This window comes from Paralichthys olivaceus, chromosome 9, assembly GCF_024713975.1.
Source record: "Paralichthys olivaceus isolate ysfri-2021 chromosome 9, ASM2471397v2, whole genome shotgun sequence".
In the NCBI taxonomy this organism is placed as follows: Eukaryota; Metazoa; Chordata; class Actinopteri; order Pleuronectiformes; family Paralichthyidae; genus Paralichthys; species Paralichthys olivaceus.
The window spans coordinates 25,833,753-25,852,917 of NC_091101.1; the positions used below are offsets into that span (position 1 = coordinate 25,833,753).

Here is a 19,165-nt window from a genome sequence, read left to right on the forward strand (position 1 = left end):
CACTGTAGTTTAATTATGATGGTAACTGTTCTCACTGTAGTTTGATTATGATGGTAACTGTTCTCACTGTAGTTGGATGGTAACTGTTCTCACTGTAGTTGGATTATGATGGTAACTGTTCTCACTGTAGTTGGATTATGATGGTAACTGTTCTCACTGTAGTTGGATGGTAACTGTTCTCACTGTAGTTGGATTATGATGGTAACTGTTCTCACTGTAGTTGGATGGTAACTGTTCTCACTGTAGTTGGATTATGATGGTAACTGTTCTCACTGTAGTTTGATTATGATGGTAACTGTTCTCACTGTAGTTATTCTGATCATTGTTGTTGTCAGTGTTGACACTTTTCCTCCTCATGGCTCATTTCCATGGCTGTGTCTATAGGCTGCTCAGCTGACTCCTGATTGGTCGGGAGAGTCGTCCCTGCACAGTGGAGCTTTGTTCTCATTGGCTCTCTGGTGCCAACCTGCTGTGGAGCCTCTTGTTCTTCTTCTTCTTCTCTGCTCTCACTCGTTATAATCTCTATTTTCTCAGAAGCGGATCAGCTCGAGTGTTTGTCGATAAGAAGCTGAAGGGTCTGTGTTTTTTTTTTTTCCTCTGAGGGGAAAGTGAGGAGCGTTTGTTTTCTCACCGATGACTCTGGTCTGAGTTGAACATGCAAACCTCCAAAGGGTTCCGGGTGGATGATTTCATCGCAGGATGGATCGGAGGTGAGTGACATGTTTTATTCTAACACAAATTCCCGGAGGTCCGAGGATAGACTGGGGTGGTGGTGGTGGTGGTGGGGGGGTATCGATGCATCCAGCTCCCTCCTCGTGTTTCTCTATGAGATAAAAACCAGTGAACACGCGCGCGCACACGCACTGAATCTGCAGCTCAGTTCAGGTGGTTTTGCAGAAAAACTCTTGCAGCCCCCTCGTGCATGCAGCTCCAGTGTAAACAATGGAGGGTCTGCAGAGAACCCCCCCCCCCCCCCCCCCCCCCCCACCGCACCCCTGCTCTGATAAATAAACCTCCTGTGTTTCCACCTTGCGTGTTTCTTCTCCCACGCACGTGCACACACACAGTCAGTCGCTGCAGGTTTGGTGATGACGTGACAAATTCAATTCCAGTGAGAAAAACGATTTAAAAAAAAAAGAAAAGTGATATACAACGCAGTATGTGATCTGGCCACTAGGGGCGCTGTCAGTGCATCTAGTTTTGTTGCATAAACTAAGTGGGACTCAAACATGTGGTTTTATTCAGTTAATGAAGAAAATCAAGAAGAAAATCAAGAAGAAAATCAAGAAGAAGCGTAAAGTTAAAATTTAGACTTTAAAAAGTTTAAGTTCGTCGAAACAGAAGAAATTATTTTTTATGATAAAGTCAATCAAGCGAAGAGCAGATGGTTTGTGATGATCTGGAAATTTGAATGACTCAGAGTGTTGTTAACGTTCGTTTAGTTTGTATGTATTTCTATCGACTTGAACAATGAGAGACAATATAAATATATATATATATATATATATATATATATATATATATGTAATAATACTTTCCAATAATGTTCATGTACATGCACAAAATAATGATTGTGTTGTGTTTATCCTGTTTTCTAAATGACGACCAGTAAAACACAGTCGCTCTCTGTTATCTGGACTGTCGCCTTGTTTTCATGTGTGTTGACATGTGTTGTGTGTGTTGGAGTGAGGAAAACACACAATGCACAGAGAGCAGCGGGAACAGCTCATTCATGGTTGCCCCAGTTTAACCCGTCTCTTCCCCCAGTTCTCTCTCAGCTGGGACACGATGAGCGTCCAATGCTTCTGAATGTAAAGTTAATGAAAAGCTAAAATATTAAAACTCTAAATAGATTGAATCAGTAGAAGATATAGATGAAGAGGAAAGAGAGTGACTCTGAGTGAGTTTGACTTTTTCCATCTTTCTCTTCCACGTCGACGTTGCAGCTTTTCATATTTTACATCTGATTCTTTTCTGTCTGTGTCTGTTTGTTCTTTGCTCTTGGCTGCAGGAGCTTCCAGTGTGGTTGTCGGTCATCCGCTGGACACAGTCAAGGTATTTCCGATTCAGGGTTTTAATTCCACCACATCTTGTTCTTGTTGTTACATAAACGAACAAAAACCTGGATGTAATCAAGACTCATTGTCTTGTGAAACAGACTGTGTTTGATTTGTCGTTACACAACAGCAATTAAGACTCGTTGTCCACGTTCAAAACACATTTGTTTGTTGTTCGTCATGGGAAAAAGTTTTTTTTTTCATTTGTTCAGACAATCTTGTAACCACAGTGATGTGCAGCTTCAGGTGTGGAAATGAAAAGTATTTTCCTGATAAAGAGTAAAACACACATTAGAAATACCTGCAGTTAGGACAAAGAGCAGTTTTGGTGCATTGTTTGATTTCTGTATTTAAAGCTTTGGTCTAGAAAGAGTTGAAACTCCACGTCACTTGTTCTTCTAAGATCTTTTTCATTTGCTGCCGATGTCCACAAATCAATTACGTTTTGTATGAGGGAACAAGAAAACGTGTGATTCCCCTGAGCTCTATCTTCAGTCCCTCTCTGGGCCAGAGTCTCTGTTTTCTATATGGACTTTAATCGTTGTTGTGTTTTGGTCGTTCTCGCTCTTCCAGACGCGGCTGCAGGCGGGGCGGGGCTACAGGAACATGCTGCACTGCATCCTCACCATCTACAGGAAGGAAACGGTAACGCATCGCCAACTGTTGATCTGTATCCGCTGTGAATAAAGATGTGCCTCGCTCGCCCCCTGGTGGCTGGCTGCAGAATAGGTCACAAACCCTGCCTCCTCCATGTTAACAGATGGGATGGTATGGACCACAATCACTACTGCACAGACTCTTTAAATTTTCTTTCACTTTGTTTAACATTGAAAGACGGAGCATCGGCCTTGCCAGAGGTTTGTGCTCTTCGAGTTTCCTTGAAGTAAACGGCCTAAACATATATTTACATAGTTTTTTTACAATTTTCCTAAGGTAGTTAAGAATAGGGAAATATTTAGGGCAGTGATATTAATAAAGGTTGATTAAATCAGCAGAGGAACGAGCTCCACTGAGACATTCTGCTTTACACTTTACTGCAAAATAACTTTAGGCCCAAACATATTATGATCGGTTTCCTGTGAACGAGACACGATAAAGAAGAATTACATGTAATTAGAAGTCTGTTGTTGTTGGTCACACACTGACTTGATTTAGTTGCTTGTTTTGTTGCCTCGGTTTCTCGGCAGGAATCTGATGTGAACGGTTTCAGCTGCTTTGAAAAGATTTTCCAGCAGCAGCAGATCTGAGCACTGACGAGTTCTGCAACAGAATTCTGCAAATAAAACACAGAGACTTGTGCAACAGGCTGAAAACAGAGCGCGTCACATTGTTGGAAACTGAAGTAAATATCAATGATTCATGATTTACAGTGTGGGATGCATCCTGGGTATTTCTGTATCTGCTGACGGACAAACATGTAGTTTTGTCTCAGTGGTCAAATGACTCGTTCATGCAGTGGACAGCTTTGTTGAACATGTGTCTCCCACAATCCAGACCCCCCACTCCCCCGTTTGGACGGAAACTTTTCCACATGGTCTAAATATTTGGCAGCAGCCCCCCCCACACATTTGTCTTCCTTAGTGTTCTTGGCGCAGGATGAAAAACCACAAGTGCACGCCAGAAATGTAAAACTGTTGCTTTTCTTTCTTTCACCACTCGGGAAATGTTTGTGTTTTTTTTTCTGACTGACACGTCTTTTCTCTGTGCTTCTCAGGTCATGGGGTTTTTTAAGGGCATGTCGTTCCCGCTGGCCAGCATCACCGTCTACAACTCGGCCGTGTTCGGCTTCTTCAGTAACACGCAGAGACTCATAAGCCAGTATCGCTACGGCGACGGGCGGCATCCGTGCGGAATGCTGGATTTGACCGTGGCCAGCATGTTGACCGGCCTGATGTCGGTGGGCATCGGAGCGCCGGTGGATCTGGTGAAGATTCGACTGCAAATGCAGACGCAGACGGTTCTCGCAGGTGAATCAGGGCTCGTTGTTTTGTTGTGTGTTTTTGCCCTCGAAGCAGCAGGAAGACGGAGAATACGTCCTCAAGCTGAAAAGTTATTTTCTGCTTCTCTGGGAAACTGCTTCAGATAAGCATGGCGACGCCCACACACGCCCAAGTCTGTCAAGCCAGAAAATGAGTTTTCATTTTTCTTAGAAAGCTCAAGAGAGATCAGAGTTGTTTCTCTAGACTTAAAAAAAATTGGAACGAATGTTCACTTGGACTCAGTTTTCCAAAGTCAAAGGTCACGTCAAACCTCATTAATCTGGAAAAAAATGTATGTCGAGTTCTAGTTTTCCTATTTTTTACATTTGACTTTTAATGGATAATTGGAGAAAATGATGTGCAGAGTAATAGATGATGGAAGCTGTGGTTAGTTCTCAGTTTCTGATTGAAGTTTTGTTTCTGGTTGAGATGTTTCATCTCTCAGTTAAACAATAAACCAATAAAACTGAGGTCAGAAGTTTAATGACACATGAAACATTTATGACTTACATTTGTTTATGATGTCGCTCAAGCTCACCTCCCTGATGTGAGGACGTGGATTTGGTTTTTGATCGATCAATCAAATGTTGGATTGTTTCATTTTAGTGAGTGACGCATCGAAGCTTTATGATTTGATGAATCTGTGAGTCACAGAGGGAACAGACCAGAAACCCACTGAATATAAACATGAGGTGAAAACACCTCCTCATCGTGTTTATTTGATTTTCTTCAGAGAACCTGCAGCTCGCTGGAAACGCGTCAAACGGCACCAACATCCGTCTGCGCTCGGTCGACGTCCCGAGCCCGAGTCTGTACCGAGGGCCCATCCACTGTGTGAGCAGCATCCTGCAGACTGAGGGCCTGCAGGGCCTGTACCGGGGGGCCGGGGCCATGATCCTGAGGGACGTCCCAGGATACACGCTCTACTTCATTCCATACACAATCTTCTGCAACTTGTTGAAGCCGGATGCTACGTCAAGTCCTCATCCTTGTTCCATCTGGCTCGCTGGAGGACTGGCAGGTAAACACAATCATAGCAGATTCTGTTCTGACTGTGGGTTAGTTTGCCTGAAGACACTGATGTTGGATTTAAGTTTCATTTAGATCAATTATTACAGACTAGTACAGATTTTAAAAAACAATTTCGCTGGATGAATTAATTCGTTAATATTTATTTTATTCTTATTATAAATCATCCAAATCTGAATAACCTTGTTTTGTTGTGCAGGACTTCACAGGATACATAAATATATAGATATATACAAAGATTATATAAACGGTTATTACTACTTTTATAATCTTTGTATACACCAACACCCGTGTATTTCTGTGCTAATAAAACTGGATAAATAAATTCTTGTTACATCTTCAAATGAATAAACCAGTAGTTTCACGATGATACACCGACAGGAACTTGCTTCCTGCTCCTGAAACGAAATAAAACATTGGAACCAAAACTTGTTGAAATAAAAAGCAAGCAGTATATTAGCTTGATATTTAAACACTTATTTATTTTACTTTAAATACAACTGCATGTTTAATCATCTTCCTCATGTGCAGCTGCTTCCTGTGCAGCAACAAACCTCTTTGCTTTCCATGATCTTATGTATGGTTCGTTTTCTGGGCATCTGTTTTCAGTGACCTTTGAAAAACTTGGCTCAGTAAAGTCGTGATATAAATACACGTGATCTCATTTAACGCTTGAGAGGAGTGTACAGTGTGTGTGTGTGTGTGTGTGTGTGTACACACTTACAGCCGACCATGTTGGAGAGGATCTCTATCAGATTGGGGGTCCCTCAAGGTTCTGTCCTCGGTCCCCTCCTTTCTTTCCCTTTACACCAACTCTCTCGTCTCTGTTATTCACTCACTTGGCGTTTCCTACCACAGCCACGCAGATGACACCTGAGTAATTCTCTCTTGTCCCCAGTCTGAAACACAGGTCGCAGCACGGACAACATCTCCGCACACCACCTGAAAATCAACGTTGACAAGACCGAGTTACTTTTCTTTCCAGGGAGATGCTCCGTCGACCACGACCTGACTATTACCACTGACAGCTCCGTGGTAGCCCCTTGCTTGTTTTGTGTCCTTTTCCTTCTGTCGTATCAATAATCATGAAACCGTGATATTTCCTCTGACGATAATCGTGGCGTCTCTAATTAATGTTATTTAAATTGATTTAATGTTGTGCTTATTTCACATTGTTTTCCTCTTTACGTATATACAGACAATCAAACCAGTCTGATCAGCCAGGGAAGGATGTTTTCAGACAGATTTTACAGCACCTGAATGCACCATTAGAGTGTGTGAGTGACGTCTCTTGGGTTAACCTTTGACCTCTCTGTGCTCCATCTGCTGAATGTCTGAACACGGATTTTCCAGCTAAACTTGCTGCAGGGAATTGAACCCGTAACCCTGGAAATGTCTGTGCCTTGCGTCACCCGACAGAGACTAAGGTTTGCCCTCCTCTTCCTCAGGCTCCATCTCCTGGGTCACGGCCACGCCGGCGGACGTGGTGAAGAGCCGCATGCAGGCCGACGCCCAGCTGCAGAGGAAATACAGGGGAATCTTACACTGCATCATCCACAGCTACAAGACGGAGGGAATACGGGTCAGCAAACTGTTTATATATATCATAAAGTTATAAGTAAAGGAGTCGTAAACAGAGTGCAATTCATTTTTCTAATGTTTTATCATTTTATATATAATTATAAACCCTGCAGTAAAGTACTTTTGTCTTTATATTACTAAATTATAGTTTTACAGACTTTTCACTGCGTTTGAAAACTTGTGTTTTGAGACTTTAAATAGAAATGAATCTGAGCAGCAGAGTAACTGTATCAGCTGCTGTAACAGATGTTTGGTCATTCAGGAGTGAGGCCCGAGGAAAAACAACTGCGGAGCCCACGCGAGTCAGTTCTCAGAAATCAAACTTCCTCGGAAGTGTCTCGAACATGATTCTGTCTGTAAATCAAAACTCGGAAGAGCAGGAGTCGAATTCCAACATGGAAACTCCGGATGGCAGCCGAGCAGAGAGGTGATAAATAATCAGAGGAACTTAACGTGGAACAGTTTCTTTTATAGAAAAATGCGAACGGAGAGAAAATACTTCTCATCTGAAGTTATGAAAGTGTTTGATGTGAATCCGCGGCTCCAAACTTGGCCTGAAACAAACGGAGCTGCTGCCAAACAAGTGTCACGAGTTCTGTTTGGAATCAACATTTAATAAAAGTGTGTTTCTGCGCAGGTTTTCTTCTGTGGAGCGTCGGTGAACGCCATCCGAGGCTTCCCGATGAGCGCCACCATGTTCCTGACCTACGAACTGTCCCTGCAATTCTTCAGGAGCCTCTAGGACGAAGGACTCGGCGGTAAAGGACGCGCACGTTGTTCTGGACGGGAACACAAACCCCTGCTCAGATTCGGCTGCTTCGTGGCCCGACGTTAACTTTGAGCACCGTTAAAGACTTTGAGCTCTTCAGGGCGAAGTCATGAAATGATAAAGATTCAGTCACTGCTGCTGTTCTGGTCACACGATGACTGGTTCGTTGATGAAGCTTAATATTGAGTCCGCTGGAGAAAGTGAAAGAAAATATGATATGAGTTCTAATATTAGTTACTGGAAGCAGGACGGTGTGAGTGTGGGATTTAGTTTCACAGAGTCAGACGCTAATTAAAGACGTTTTAATCTGTTGAGGTAAGAAAATGAGTCAGGATGAAGAAGAGCTTTTAAACTCTTGATAATCATAATTAATATTTAGCAGCAAATATAAAACTTTTCATGTTCTGTCTTGAGTAGAAGCCAGTGTCTCCGGGTGATTTCGTTATTATCGCATCTCAGTTAGAATTTGAAACATCCACTACCAGTCATGTGATCGTCTCTTCTTACACGTCGGCTCGTGGACGGCTCCCCGGTTCAGGTTCAGGCTGCGGGGCGAGGATGTGGCCACCAGGGGGCCTACACCCTGTTCATCCAAACACAGAAGCAGCAGTTGCTAATAAATCTATATGATTACATGGTAAATAATTCTATTATTGAAGCGATATTCAGGTTATTTCAGGGATGAGTTGAGGATTTCTTAGATTTTTATCAAGTTTTACCAAAGAAGAAGTTTTTCTGTCTGAAGTTTGAGTCTGTTGCAGAACTTAGAAGCTTCTTTTTAACCGGAAAACACCAGAAACACAATAAACCAGAGTTATTGCAAAGTTCTACACTGATTTATGGGTGAAGAGAATCTTTGAGATTAAAACGTTGGTTACTAAAAACAAGCTTTAGATAAAGTTTAAATAGTTTGAATGTTATATCATTGACCATATTTAAGAACGTCATGTAAGTGATTATGAAATCAGTGTTTTAGTCTGAATGTGGAGTCGACGTCAGTGAACAAAGGCTCCGTGCACTTTGACCTCAGCAAGAGGGAGAAATATGACGTCATGCTAAAATAGAGTTTAATCATATTTTCACCCCAAAACCTTAAAATCTAAATTTAATATATTTTCCGTGTTGTTTGTTTTCATCCCCTTTAGTTTCGATGTTACATGAATGTGAGTCAAATATCTGACTTTGATATAAAAAGGTAATTTTATTTTGATTTCAGTTTTAGAATATTTTTAAAAAGCTAGAATCAAATTCACATTGAACATGAAAATAACACATGCTCTGTGTGTGTGTGTGTGTGTGTGTGTTACCGTCCACTGCATAATATTATATTTGTGTGTTTCTTATATTAAGAAAAGTGAGTTTACAAGTTGATGCCACATTAACAGGAGTTTTTTTCACAATATTATTTAAATGCATGATTCACACATTAACCGTTAATCTTTACATTATTGCTTTTTAAAGTCTACGGCACAAATATACAATCACTAACATGCTAACAGGGTTGTGGCTTCTATATGAAATATCACTTTCACGATTTCAAACCTTAACATTTGAATCAGGGGTTACAGCGTGTTTCGATTTACTGCACCAGAAAGTGTGATTTTATATTTTAACACGTATTAATCTGGAATTTAAAGCGACTGATCCTCTGCACACAAGAGATTTCTCATTGCGAAGAGAATATCTTGAGATATATTCGAGGGAATGTAGCCGCCTGCCTTATTAGTGATACTTTGAATTGTTTCCTTGTCATGTACATACTTGTAAATATGTGAACTTTCATTCCAGCTGTCGTGGAACCAGAAGTGTCTTATTGTACATAAATAAAGCTTTTAAACTCAAGGGTGGTGTCGCTCCCTCAGAGTGAGGTGTGTGTGTGTGTGTGTGTTGTGATACTGAGATGTTATCAGAAGAACACTGTGTGTCGGCACACGATGTTACAGCAGGAGGAGGATTCTCAGCCTGATGGGAAGAGTCCGGCTTCAGTGGAAACACAGGCTGACGTTGGCCGTGTGCCTGCAGGCCGCTGATAAGAGTCCGAGCCCGAGGTCACAACTGTTCCCTCTGTTGTTTGGTTTCACCTGAGCCTGTGATGCTGCACAATGTCCAGGAGATGGCAGCGTCTCAACAAGAAAGTCAAGCAGCAGCTGCAAAATACTAATATACTGTGTGTATATATACATCATATATACGTTTTATTGTACTTTCTAAATTACAACCTCATGATACTTTAACTTCTTCTTGCCCGAGTGTCACATGAACATCTAAATAAGGTCACAAGTATTAAGGATCATTTTATTTGTTCTTTTTTGAAGCATTTCTTCAACACGAGTGACAAATATATAAAAAAATAACAAAGAAAAATCAAGCGAATCAAAGAGAAGATTCTGGATCATGACCTGAAGGATGAGAATCTAAAGTTGGATCAATAAATACAAAAACACACAACTCTAACTGTTTTACATTCAAACAAACACACAGCAGAGTTTAACACTATCAACGGCTTTATTCTCTACCTGTAATAATAATAATAATAATAATCACCGACTCGTTAACTTTTGAAGGTTTTTATATTTTAAGAAAGAAACTAAATCAGGATTGTTTTGATTATTCAATTTGAAATTCTTTCACCTTCAGGTTCCTGTGAGTCAGCGTCGATGGATCGACTGTGGAGTTTGTGGAGTTTTTTGTTTCATTCATCTGTGGTTGTTGTTGTTGTTTTATGGTTCATGTGAGTTTGTCAGTTCATTAGTTGATTAACAGTTAAACAACAGAGAGGAGAGAGACAGAGAGACCGAGCACATTAAATGTAAATCCTGTTCTCTGAAGTGACGGCAGTGAACTCAGAACGAGTCCGGCACAAATCTTTGGCCTCTTGTGCCTAAAACATCTAATTGTGTTGTTCAAGTTGGACCCATTGTGTCGCAATCGTTACAAGAGACATCAGATTTCTTCAGTGTCCACTCGGAGCCGTCACCTCGCTTCCTCTCTTCGTCTCCTCTGTCCTCCCTCTTGTCTCCCTCTCTGGACCCCCTCCGTCCACCCCTCTTGTTTCCTCCTTCCTGTCTTTATTCACACTTCAAATGTCAGTGATTTTCCCTCCTGGACTTGACCCAGTGCAGCTGAGCTCTATTTTCTGTCTATTTTTAACACCAGAGCTGCAACTCCTGTTTATTCCCACTGTCAATTAATGTTCAGACGATTGCTCTTTGTTAGATCCATCAATAATCTGGTTTTGTGTTTGGTAAAAACACTAAATGTTGGTTTTGTATGAGACAGAAATATAAACTGAGACTTTTACCACTGATATATTTCTTTAACTTATAGATTTGTGTTTCAGACTCGTCTTGTTCCTGACGGACTCGTCCTCTTGCAGCTTCTCTGTCGCTGAAGTCTGTTCATCACAGAACTTTGTCACCAGCTTCTCACATTTTCTCATCGAGATGAACAGACGCACATTAACGTCACACTTCGCTCTCTTTTGGGTGATGAAGGATTCAAATGAACAACGAGTTCTCACAACGACCGTGTCGTCACTTTCACCCTCGTGCTGCACAGAAAACTGACAACTGGTGTGTTTCTCGCTAACTTATCTTCCGACCGGCAAAGGCCTCAAAGACGTCCTCATCTTAAATCTTTAAAAACCGAGAACAACAAACACGTTAATCTAATGATCAGATCTTCTTTTTTTTTTTTTAAATCAAGCTGGAATATTTGCAGTAAACTCCACTTGGATCACCATTAGTTGAAACCAGCATGTTTATACATTTAGCATTCGATGCAATGAATTTAATATTAAAGGGTCAAACCAAAAACTGTGCAGAGACACTTTTCAAATCTGCAGGAGAGAAGTTTTTATGTCTCAGACAATGGTTCTGCTGAATTATTCTTTCAAACAGGAGCAGTGGACTGTGACTCCACACACACACAGGCTTTTTTGTAGGATTTGTAAATTTCTTGGCCTCCTGCCTTTGCTGAGCTGAATAATATTTTCACCAGGAGCTTAATTAACACACTGGAAGATGAAGTAAACTAATTAAACAGAAGATTTCTTTAATTAAACAGCTCAGTCGAATGTGTTTCCCTATTACACAAACTAACTATGGTCTCTGACGTACTGATGCAGGAAGAAAGTGTTAAATCAACTTTACATTTAAATCTGAATTTAAATTATTAAACACAGATAATTCCTATTTATTTAACGAGTCAATGGTTTTTTCAACTCATTGATTTGTTTAGTTTAGAAAAGTTAATAAAAACAATAATAATAATAAACTACCCATAATCCAAAGCTGGAAAGCTGTGTACTGACAACTCACTGGAAGACGTTGACAGAAGTTTGAACAAGTCGTGAAGCTTCATTGATTTTTCAAATGTATTCATGGATGTTTATTTATGAAGCATCACAGATAAAGATATCTGGAAAACTAAAAACATAATTACAGCCTGACAAAAACAAGTTTCACTAGTTTCAATACGACTCAAATAAAGACAAAGAATCTGGTCTCAGTCTGTGGTTTGTTCTGCAGCCTGACGTCTGTTCACGAGGCTTCACCAGTGTGACGACCGGGGACAGAACTGAACCCACGAGCACGACAGCAGACAAACTCAAGAGCAAAGAACAAGAGGATCAAAACCAGAGCATCAGTCCAGACAGAGAACTCAGAACCCAGACAGAGAACTCAGAACCCAAACAGAGAACTCAGAACCCAAACAGGGTCGTGAACATGTGAGGAACAGGACTAGAACACACGAGACCATCTGGAGAGAGTGACTGAAGCTGACTGGTATAAATACACAGAGGAACTAATGAGGGAACGAGGAGCAGGTGAGTGCAGGAGACTCAGGTGAAGGGGGGGAGGGGAAATCAGTGAGAGGAACTGGATCTGAATTCGATTCCAATTCAACACAATGAAGAATCAATGTGTTTCGGTATAATGAGTAAAGTGTAGAATAAAGACACAGGTGAGCTTTTTATAAACCTTCTTTTATTAGTGTTATGCATTTAATTTCCAAAAAGAATGATTCATTTCTATTGATGAGACAGTTTTACAGTGATCGGGCTCCACATACAGAATGTGACATGCAATTAAGGAAGAAAATAGCAAAAGAACTCATATTATTTTACATTCTTAACCTCTGCAACCTGAAATGATTTTCACCCTGAATTAAAAAGAAAGACCCTCTTGATTCAGTTCAAGGAACTTGAATAAAAAAACTTTCCCTTTTTCAATATGTATTCGCACATCGTCAGCAAACCTGCGAACATCATCCAGTGTGCACACCGAACTAAAGGGACCCCTGCCAGGCACTGAACCCCAAACACTGCGTTGGTGGCTGATTTTATTCACCTCTCGTACCTTTAGACTTCACTGTTTAGTCGATAGCGTTGACTTCTTAGACGCCTTAACGTTGCCGTGGTAACGTTTCAACGTATCCTAGTGGAATGTATTCAATGAGCTTCTTCTTCTGCTGATCGGCGAAACGTTCACCTCTGGATCTACCGGCAGGATTCAGCGGGGCAGTTACGATATTCATCAGTTTACGAGGAAGGCGTTAAACGGCAAACGTTCCGGCGTCGTCAGAGCGTTCAGGGAAAGTGAAGTCTTGTTTGGTGATGGATGAAAGATAAATGTTTTTTATTCTAATATATTCTATGCATCACACAATGCATTTCATTAAATTCACCAAGTAAACATATATTCAATCTTTAGCAAACTGCCAGTACACACTCTTCTGTGTTAATATTTCTACTCGTGAGAAAATCACCAAACCTAACGGAGAACCTTTGCTTCCTGTTTTCTTTGGAGGGAGGATGAACGGCAGTTCTGAGCCTGTTTCTCCGAATGTTTCTGGGCTCCTGGCAACAGAAGATGCTTGGATCATCCAGTTTCTCAGTTGCAGCCTCTTTGGCTCGAGTTTCCCTCAAAACAAAAAAATAAATAAATAAACCCATCGGTGGTTTGAGCCGTTGAGTCGGAACGTTTCAGAGGAAACCAGCCAAGATCTGATGATTTAATGTCCGTTCATTTCAAAATCTACCCGCGTGGTTTTCATCATTCACCCACATCTGCCTCTGTGTTAGGAAAATATACAGTTTATACACGTCCGTGTGAAATCGTATTGTTTATCACCTCTACTTAAAGAAACAACTTGTTAGTCTCACACTAAACCAAGGATGCATCTAAACTGACGAACATGTCGCTCTACAAACACAGTTTTCCACACTGAAGTATCTCACGCAGCAGAGTAACGACGACGACACGTCACAGATGAGCTGCAGCTGACCTCTCACACACACACACACACATGATAATAGCCCTTTTCTCAGGCAGTTCACCTGCTGCGACGCCTCGAGACGAGTCCCGCTGAGAGACTATTCTACATTTAGGAGGAGGTATGGCTGTCGTTTCCATGAAGGGCCCATGAATCTAAGACTAGTCCAGGATTTATGTCCCCTTTCACCTTTCCGCTCCGGCAGGTGGGAGGATACAAGGCTTGGAAAAGCTCATTTCATGCGCTGGCCTCGGGTGCAAGAGGAACGTGTTGATGCAATTAATAAATCGAGGTGATTCTCCTCAGACGACTCAAAGAAAGAAAACTGCACTGATCTCTCTTTCTGCACGACAACCATTTAATGCGATGGGGCTGCTCCTCATGCATTCATCTAACGCAGGTATCCATGATGAGCAGAGGGAGAAAAGTTCTTATGAGGTTAAAGTAACGCAGTATCTAAATTCTTTGTTTTTTAATTGCACATCCCCCATTTTCTTATTAAATGTCTCGATTAATAATCTCAGACTCGATGTCCTCAGGCCGTGATCACAGAGGGTCGGCCATATTGTCGCTTCTACAAAAGGTCCCGAACGACCACTGTTCACGTCAGACAAAATAAGTCATCAGGGGTTTGACGACGTGACCGTGAAAACCTTTCGTCAGACGTTTGTGGTTTTGCAGGAACTGGAATTAATGCTCGTGAAAATACACGGAGAGCTGGATAACAAATATTCTGACCAGCAGGTTGATAAACTGAGAGCTGAGATCAAGTGGTTGGATCGTTGTTGTAGCGGTGGGACGACAGTCTTCGGTCAGAGGAGTAACCGAAAAACCAAGACGAAGGATTTGAGGAAATGCAAACAGCCACTAAAAAAACACTGCGTCTCGTTACAGTTTGTTGTAGTGACGAGCACACGTGAAACTTTAAATCTGGAAAACCAAGCTCCTGTGTGATCACGGCCCTAAACCCTGAAGAACCCTGAACGCTCAACGAGCCCATCGCAGCACAGCCGATCTTTCTGGATCCAATGCACAGATTCTGTTGCCTGGAGACTCCCACAGAAACAGGAAATATTTTGGACACTTGGTGTATTCTCTTCTCTACCAAACATACGCATGCTCAACATTTGAAAGGAATGTGTTAAGTATTTTTTTTTTTTTTTTAGACACATGGCACAACCAGGGTGCAGCCCCAGTTTCCGCCTGTGCACCGAGTAGCTCAAAGACACATTTACGTCGTATAAACCAGGACTATATGAATCAACGACATGGTCTCACATCACGGACACGTAGAAAGACGCACACGTATAAACACACACACTTACAGTACATGTAGTACACTGAGACAATTATAACAATGGCTTCTCCTTTCTACGTACATTTTCTTTACGTATACGTTAGTATACATGTTTAAAGATACAAGAATGTTGAGGATTTACAAACAGATACGCGGATAACGTCTATGTTTTATACAGAAAACAAACGAAACAGAAAACTTTCAATGCTGAAATATTCTCTTTTTGTCATTTTAAATTATTGCAATCTAAACAATATGGCTTGTCTAGTGAAAAGTCCTATCTGAGCGAGAAAACGAAAAAGAAGGAAATGTTCTTGCGATGATACTGACAACTTCATCGTTAGTCTTTTTAAAGTTATTCTAAGTTACAAACTCATGGAACAATGTTTTCATCGTCGCATAACTAACCACTGAAAAGCCACCGGATCATTGAGGAATAACCAACATGCGTTGTTTTACCAATACATTTCCACACATGAAGGTAGCTTCACTAAATAGAGATCGTCTCCATGTACAGCACATATACTTAAATATACGGACAAATCACGAAGATGTTTCCTTGGATTAAGAGATGCAGGATACAGAATATAATCAGCTCTTAACGAGCTCTTCAGGCAGTGAGATGCGTCGGCACAAGGACCAGTTAGTCTACTGTTTGATTTTCTAGTCGTTTTTAGCCACGGAATACTTTTGCAGAAACAGGCGCGTACGGTTTTAGTTTAGCGGTGGTCTTTGGGATGCATGCACACACTGTACGGGCTGCGTCTCTCCTAACACGCCTCACACATGCAATAAAAACCAAGCTCGGCACCTGTGTCCAAGTTTCGGTGACGACGAAAGAAATAGAAAGGTCTCACCAGTATTTCTTTGGTCTCGATGTGGATGAACTTCGGTCAAAGTAAACTTATGCGTTAAAAGATGAGGAGAAAAGTTACCGGAAATAAAATCACATTTTCCCTTTTTTGCATGTAAATAAATTGGCAGCACATTCACAAAAAGGAAAATTAAACCCAGACGTTTGCATTCATGTGTAACGAAGAAAAACAGAAAACGGTAATGAATAGTTAAAATTAAAAGCCACTTAATAGCAACAGTTAATCAAGTGCTTAATGTAGAACCGACATTTAACCAATCGTAGATGGTGCGACAGAAATGACAACACGTACAGTACCAGCTCCTCCGACTGTTTCCCTGTGGCCGATGCTTTGATTGTCTATGGGAACCACACTGAACTCACGATGACTCGGTTTGAGCTGCTTGAATCTGTAACTTCTGGGCCAAAGGGTTTGAAACAAGGTAAAAGAGTTGTTTACTTGCATGAACGATACTTTGGGTCAAAATTCGTAAATTGAAAAGAGTTCTTGAACATGATCCAGAACTAAATTTAACTTTTCTAACAGGATGGAAGTCTAACTAGCTTACACGCTCAGAATGTCTAGCTTTGGACAAACTAGAGGTGGAAGTAGGAGATAAACTTTTTTCTTCAGCAAACAGATCTTTGGAAGCTCGGAGCCAGTGAATTATGTTTTTTTAAGAGGCCTTAAAAACGTTGTCTGGAATTTCCAGATGTCTGTGGAAACCCCGATGTGTTAGCTAGCCAACCTCCAAATCAAAAAGTGTCCGATCTTGTATCTTTGAACGCGTCTACATGCTACCGACGACTGTACACCGAGTTTGACTCAAATGAAACCCTCATTTACAATCCCTCTGCAAGAGGAGGTGATATGAAGGCACATGTCCTAAAAACTCAAATGCTGATTTCATATATATATATATATATATTAATATAAAGACCTAGGTTCATAAAAGTAGAAAACACCCATTGAAACAAAGGAAACATGCTCCATCTACTGGAAAACATGGTGGTAGTGAAAAAAAACCACAGAGGCAAGAACACTTAAATGTCCCCTGGCCGTCTTTAAGGGAATACTGTCCTCCATTGGTCACCATCGCTTGGCAACAGATGATGAACAACCAATCAAATTGTCTGATCCTACTGGGTTAAACAAAAGTGAGGAAAGGACAAAAAAAAAAACTTCTAATCGTAGGAAATGTGCTAAGTGGCAGTTGAAAGGTTGTACGGCAATTGTGGTAAACATCGTCGAGGAGTAGAAAAAGAACGTAAACGGTTTCTAGAAAGGCAGTGAGTAGCCTCTAACAGTTTGGCAAGAACCCCCCCCCCCCCTCCCGATGACTTCTACATGCCCCAGATCTACGCTCAACAGTCAGGTCGAGTCCCCCGACCTCTCATCGCCCCCAAACCTTCATCCCTTCATCCCAAAGTCCCTGACACAAAGATCCCCTCCTCCCTTTGCCCCACAGCCCAGCCCAGGCCGGACTGGACCCTGAATTTAGGGTTTGTTTGATTTGTTTTTCTCTGGGTTTTTTTTACTTTTTGAACATGTCCTGTAGAGGTCCGGGCAGATACTTGAGGACGGTGTCGAGGATGCTCTCCTCGTCTTCCTCGTCGTCGTCTCCGCAGCCTCTTGGGATGGCCTTCTTGGGGCGTGTCAGGGAGCCCTCACACGCCTGCTCCATTGCTGCTTTCTCCTCCGCCTCTTTCTCCTCTTTTTTCTTCAGCCCATACTGAACGGAGAGAGAGAGCACAGAATGAGGACAAGAGCTAGGAAAGGAATGAAGGTTGAATGAGAAGTGTGAAGGGATATCAGTTCTTCAATTGTGGCCAAATAAGCGTTGTTAAGGTCACAGATGTTTGACCTTTGTCCACCAAATTCTGACCATTAAAGTTCGTCGAGTTCAAGTGGACATTTGCACCAGATGTGCTGAAATTTCATTGTGATAGATCTCATATTCAAGAATGGGACGTATGGACAGATGACTGAAAAGGATGAGGTTGCATCCGTCCTCTGCTTTTTAAGTGACATTCATCCAGAACTGTGCTCTGTGATACGAGTAAGAACTTCTTACCGAAGCGTCAAAACTCTCTCAGAAGTTCAGGAACCCTTAGTTTGTGTTGGTCCGACATTCGAAAAGGCAGAAATCTGTATTTGAGTGACTTCTGAGCGATTTCTTACCTTGTCCCTGATGGTCTGCCGAACTTTTTCCCTCTCTGCCTCCATGCGGGTGTGTTTGGCCTTCCTCTCCTCCTCCTGCTGCCTCAGCGCCTCCTGATGCTCCTCCTCCTTCTTGGCTGCGTCCGGGTCCTTCTCCTCCTCCCCACCCAGCATCTTACCCATGTCTTTGGTGGCCCCTGGACAGAAGACACCGCAGTTACCTTCCACTCTGGGAATATTGGGCTACAGCCAACTCAGGTTTAAAAGTTTTGATGTATTTTCAGGCTGTCGATCCTTTCACGTAAATAAGTGGCTGGGGGTGTTACACTCATGGGCACTCAAGCACTTGTAGTTCCTTGGAGAGAAAGAACGTTTGCCTCATTTCACACAATCAGACTCGGTCACATTAAGATCGTGTGATAAAACTCATGCAAACGCGTAAACATACAAATCGAGGGGTTGAAAGTGAAGATAAGTTATTCCCTCTGTCAGGGACTAGCTAACCTCATAAATCAAAACACCCGACCATGGACACTGTCATGTTCCACTATGAAAACATAACGTTAGCAGTTTTGGGGATTATACGGCAGCAGGGGTTTTCCTGAAGATCTGCGAGGCGTCTTGGAAAAACAAGAAAGGAGACGAGCCAATTGGAAAAGCTTCAAGGAACCACAGAGACAGAGGAAGACACATTGTTCTGTCCGGCGTCAACCATCTGTCAGCTGCACCTGAACCTCAGCACTCAGGCACCACGGTTAATGACTTTATGGCACATGAGCATTAGGGAAGTGATGTAAGAAGCTTTTAGAGAATCTGGTCACTGCAAATGGAGAACACGCCGAAACAGGATATTGAGTTACTGAAACTTTTGGCTAAAATAATGAGTCACTTTAATCGACTTCTCAAATGTGAGAATTTGCTTTGGTTGGACTAACAAGCAGTTTTAGAATCAGCTTTGAGGTTATCACAGTGTTTCCCACAACCTTAATCTAGGGCCTGATTGGCTGGAGGCTCCGGGGTCTTGGACCTCCACATCGGTTCTCTCACTATCCCCTCTGCTCTTAACGCGGCCTCACCTCTTTATGTGAGACCGAGGCTGTTTTCTCGATGTGAAAGAGACTCCCTCTGGCCTATCGATATTGCTGTTGTTACCTCCCCGTGGT

General features: G+C 41.9%; 2 protein-coding genes across 3 annotated transcripts in view; one reads left to right on the plus strand and one right to left on the minus strand.

Moving 5' to 3' along the window:
- The first annotated feature begins 310 nt into the window (after positions 1 to 310).
- Positions 311 to 9,257, plus strand: slc25a48 (solute carrier family 25 member 48). 2 transcript variants are annotated; one of them, XM_020103805.2, is made up of 7 exons: positions 318 to 710; positions 2,012 to 2,055; positions 2,631 to 2,702; positions 3,772 to 4,024; positions 4,770 to 5,057; positions 6,514 to 6,647; positions 7,284 to 9,257. In XM_020103805.2, the coding sequence occupies exons 1-7, from the start codon at positions 656 to 658 to the stop codon at positions 7,386 to 7,388; spliced, it is 951 nt and encodes a 316-aa protein (XP_019959364.1). In that variant the 5' UTR covers positions 318 to 655; the 3' UTR covers positions 7,389 to 9,257. The 2 variants fall into 2 exon arrangements, with proteins under 2 accessions (XP_069387971.1, XP_019959364.1); XM_069531870.1 differs by lacking the exon at positions 2,012 to 2,055 and having other exon boundaries at positions 311 to 710.
- Positions 9,258 to 12,386: 3,129 nt separating this feature from the next.
- Positions 12,387 to 19,165, minus strand: part of LOC109640038 (complexin-2) — a 29,636-nt gene continuing 22,857 nt past the window's right edge. The window contains exons 3-4 of the mRNA XM_069531953.1: positions 18,024 to 18,199; positions 12,387 to 17,574 (exon numbers count right to left, since the gene is read on the minus strand). Coding sequence (XP_069388054.1) covers positions 17,377 to 17,574; positions 18,024 to 18,199 — 374 coding nt within the window. The 3' untranslated portion in view covers positions 12,387 to 17,376. The remainder of the gene's footprint in view (positions 17,575 to 18,023; positions 18,200 to 19,165) is intronic.

Bases quoted from the DNA above. Each gene is read 5' to 3' on its own strand.
- slc25a48 (XM_020103805.2), top strand. From the start codon at position 656: ATGCAAACCTCCAAAGGGTTCCGGGTGGATGATTTCATCGCAGGATGG. The intron at 711-2,011 runs GTGAGTGACATG...TCTTGGCTGCAG, and splicing joins CATCGCAGGATGGATCGGAG to GAGCTTCCAGTGTGGTTGTC. The intron at 6,648-7,283 runs GTCAGCAAACTG...GTTTCTGCGCAG, and splicing joins ACAAGACGGAGGGAATACGG to GTTTTCTTCTGTGGAGCGTC.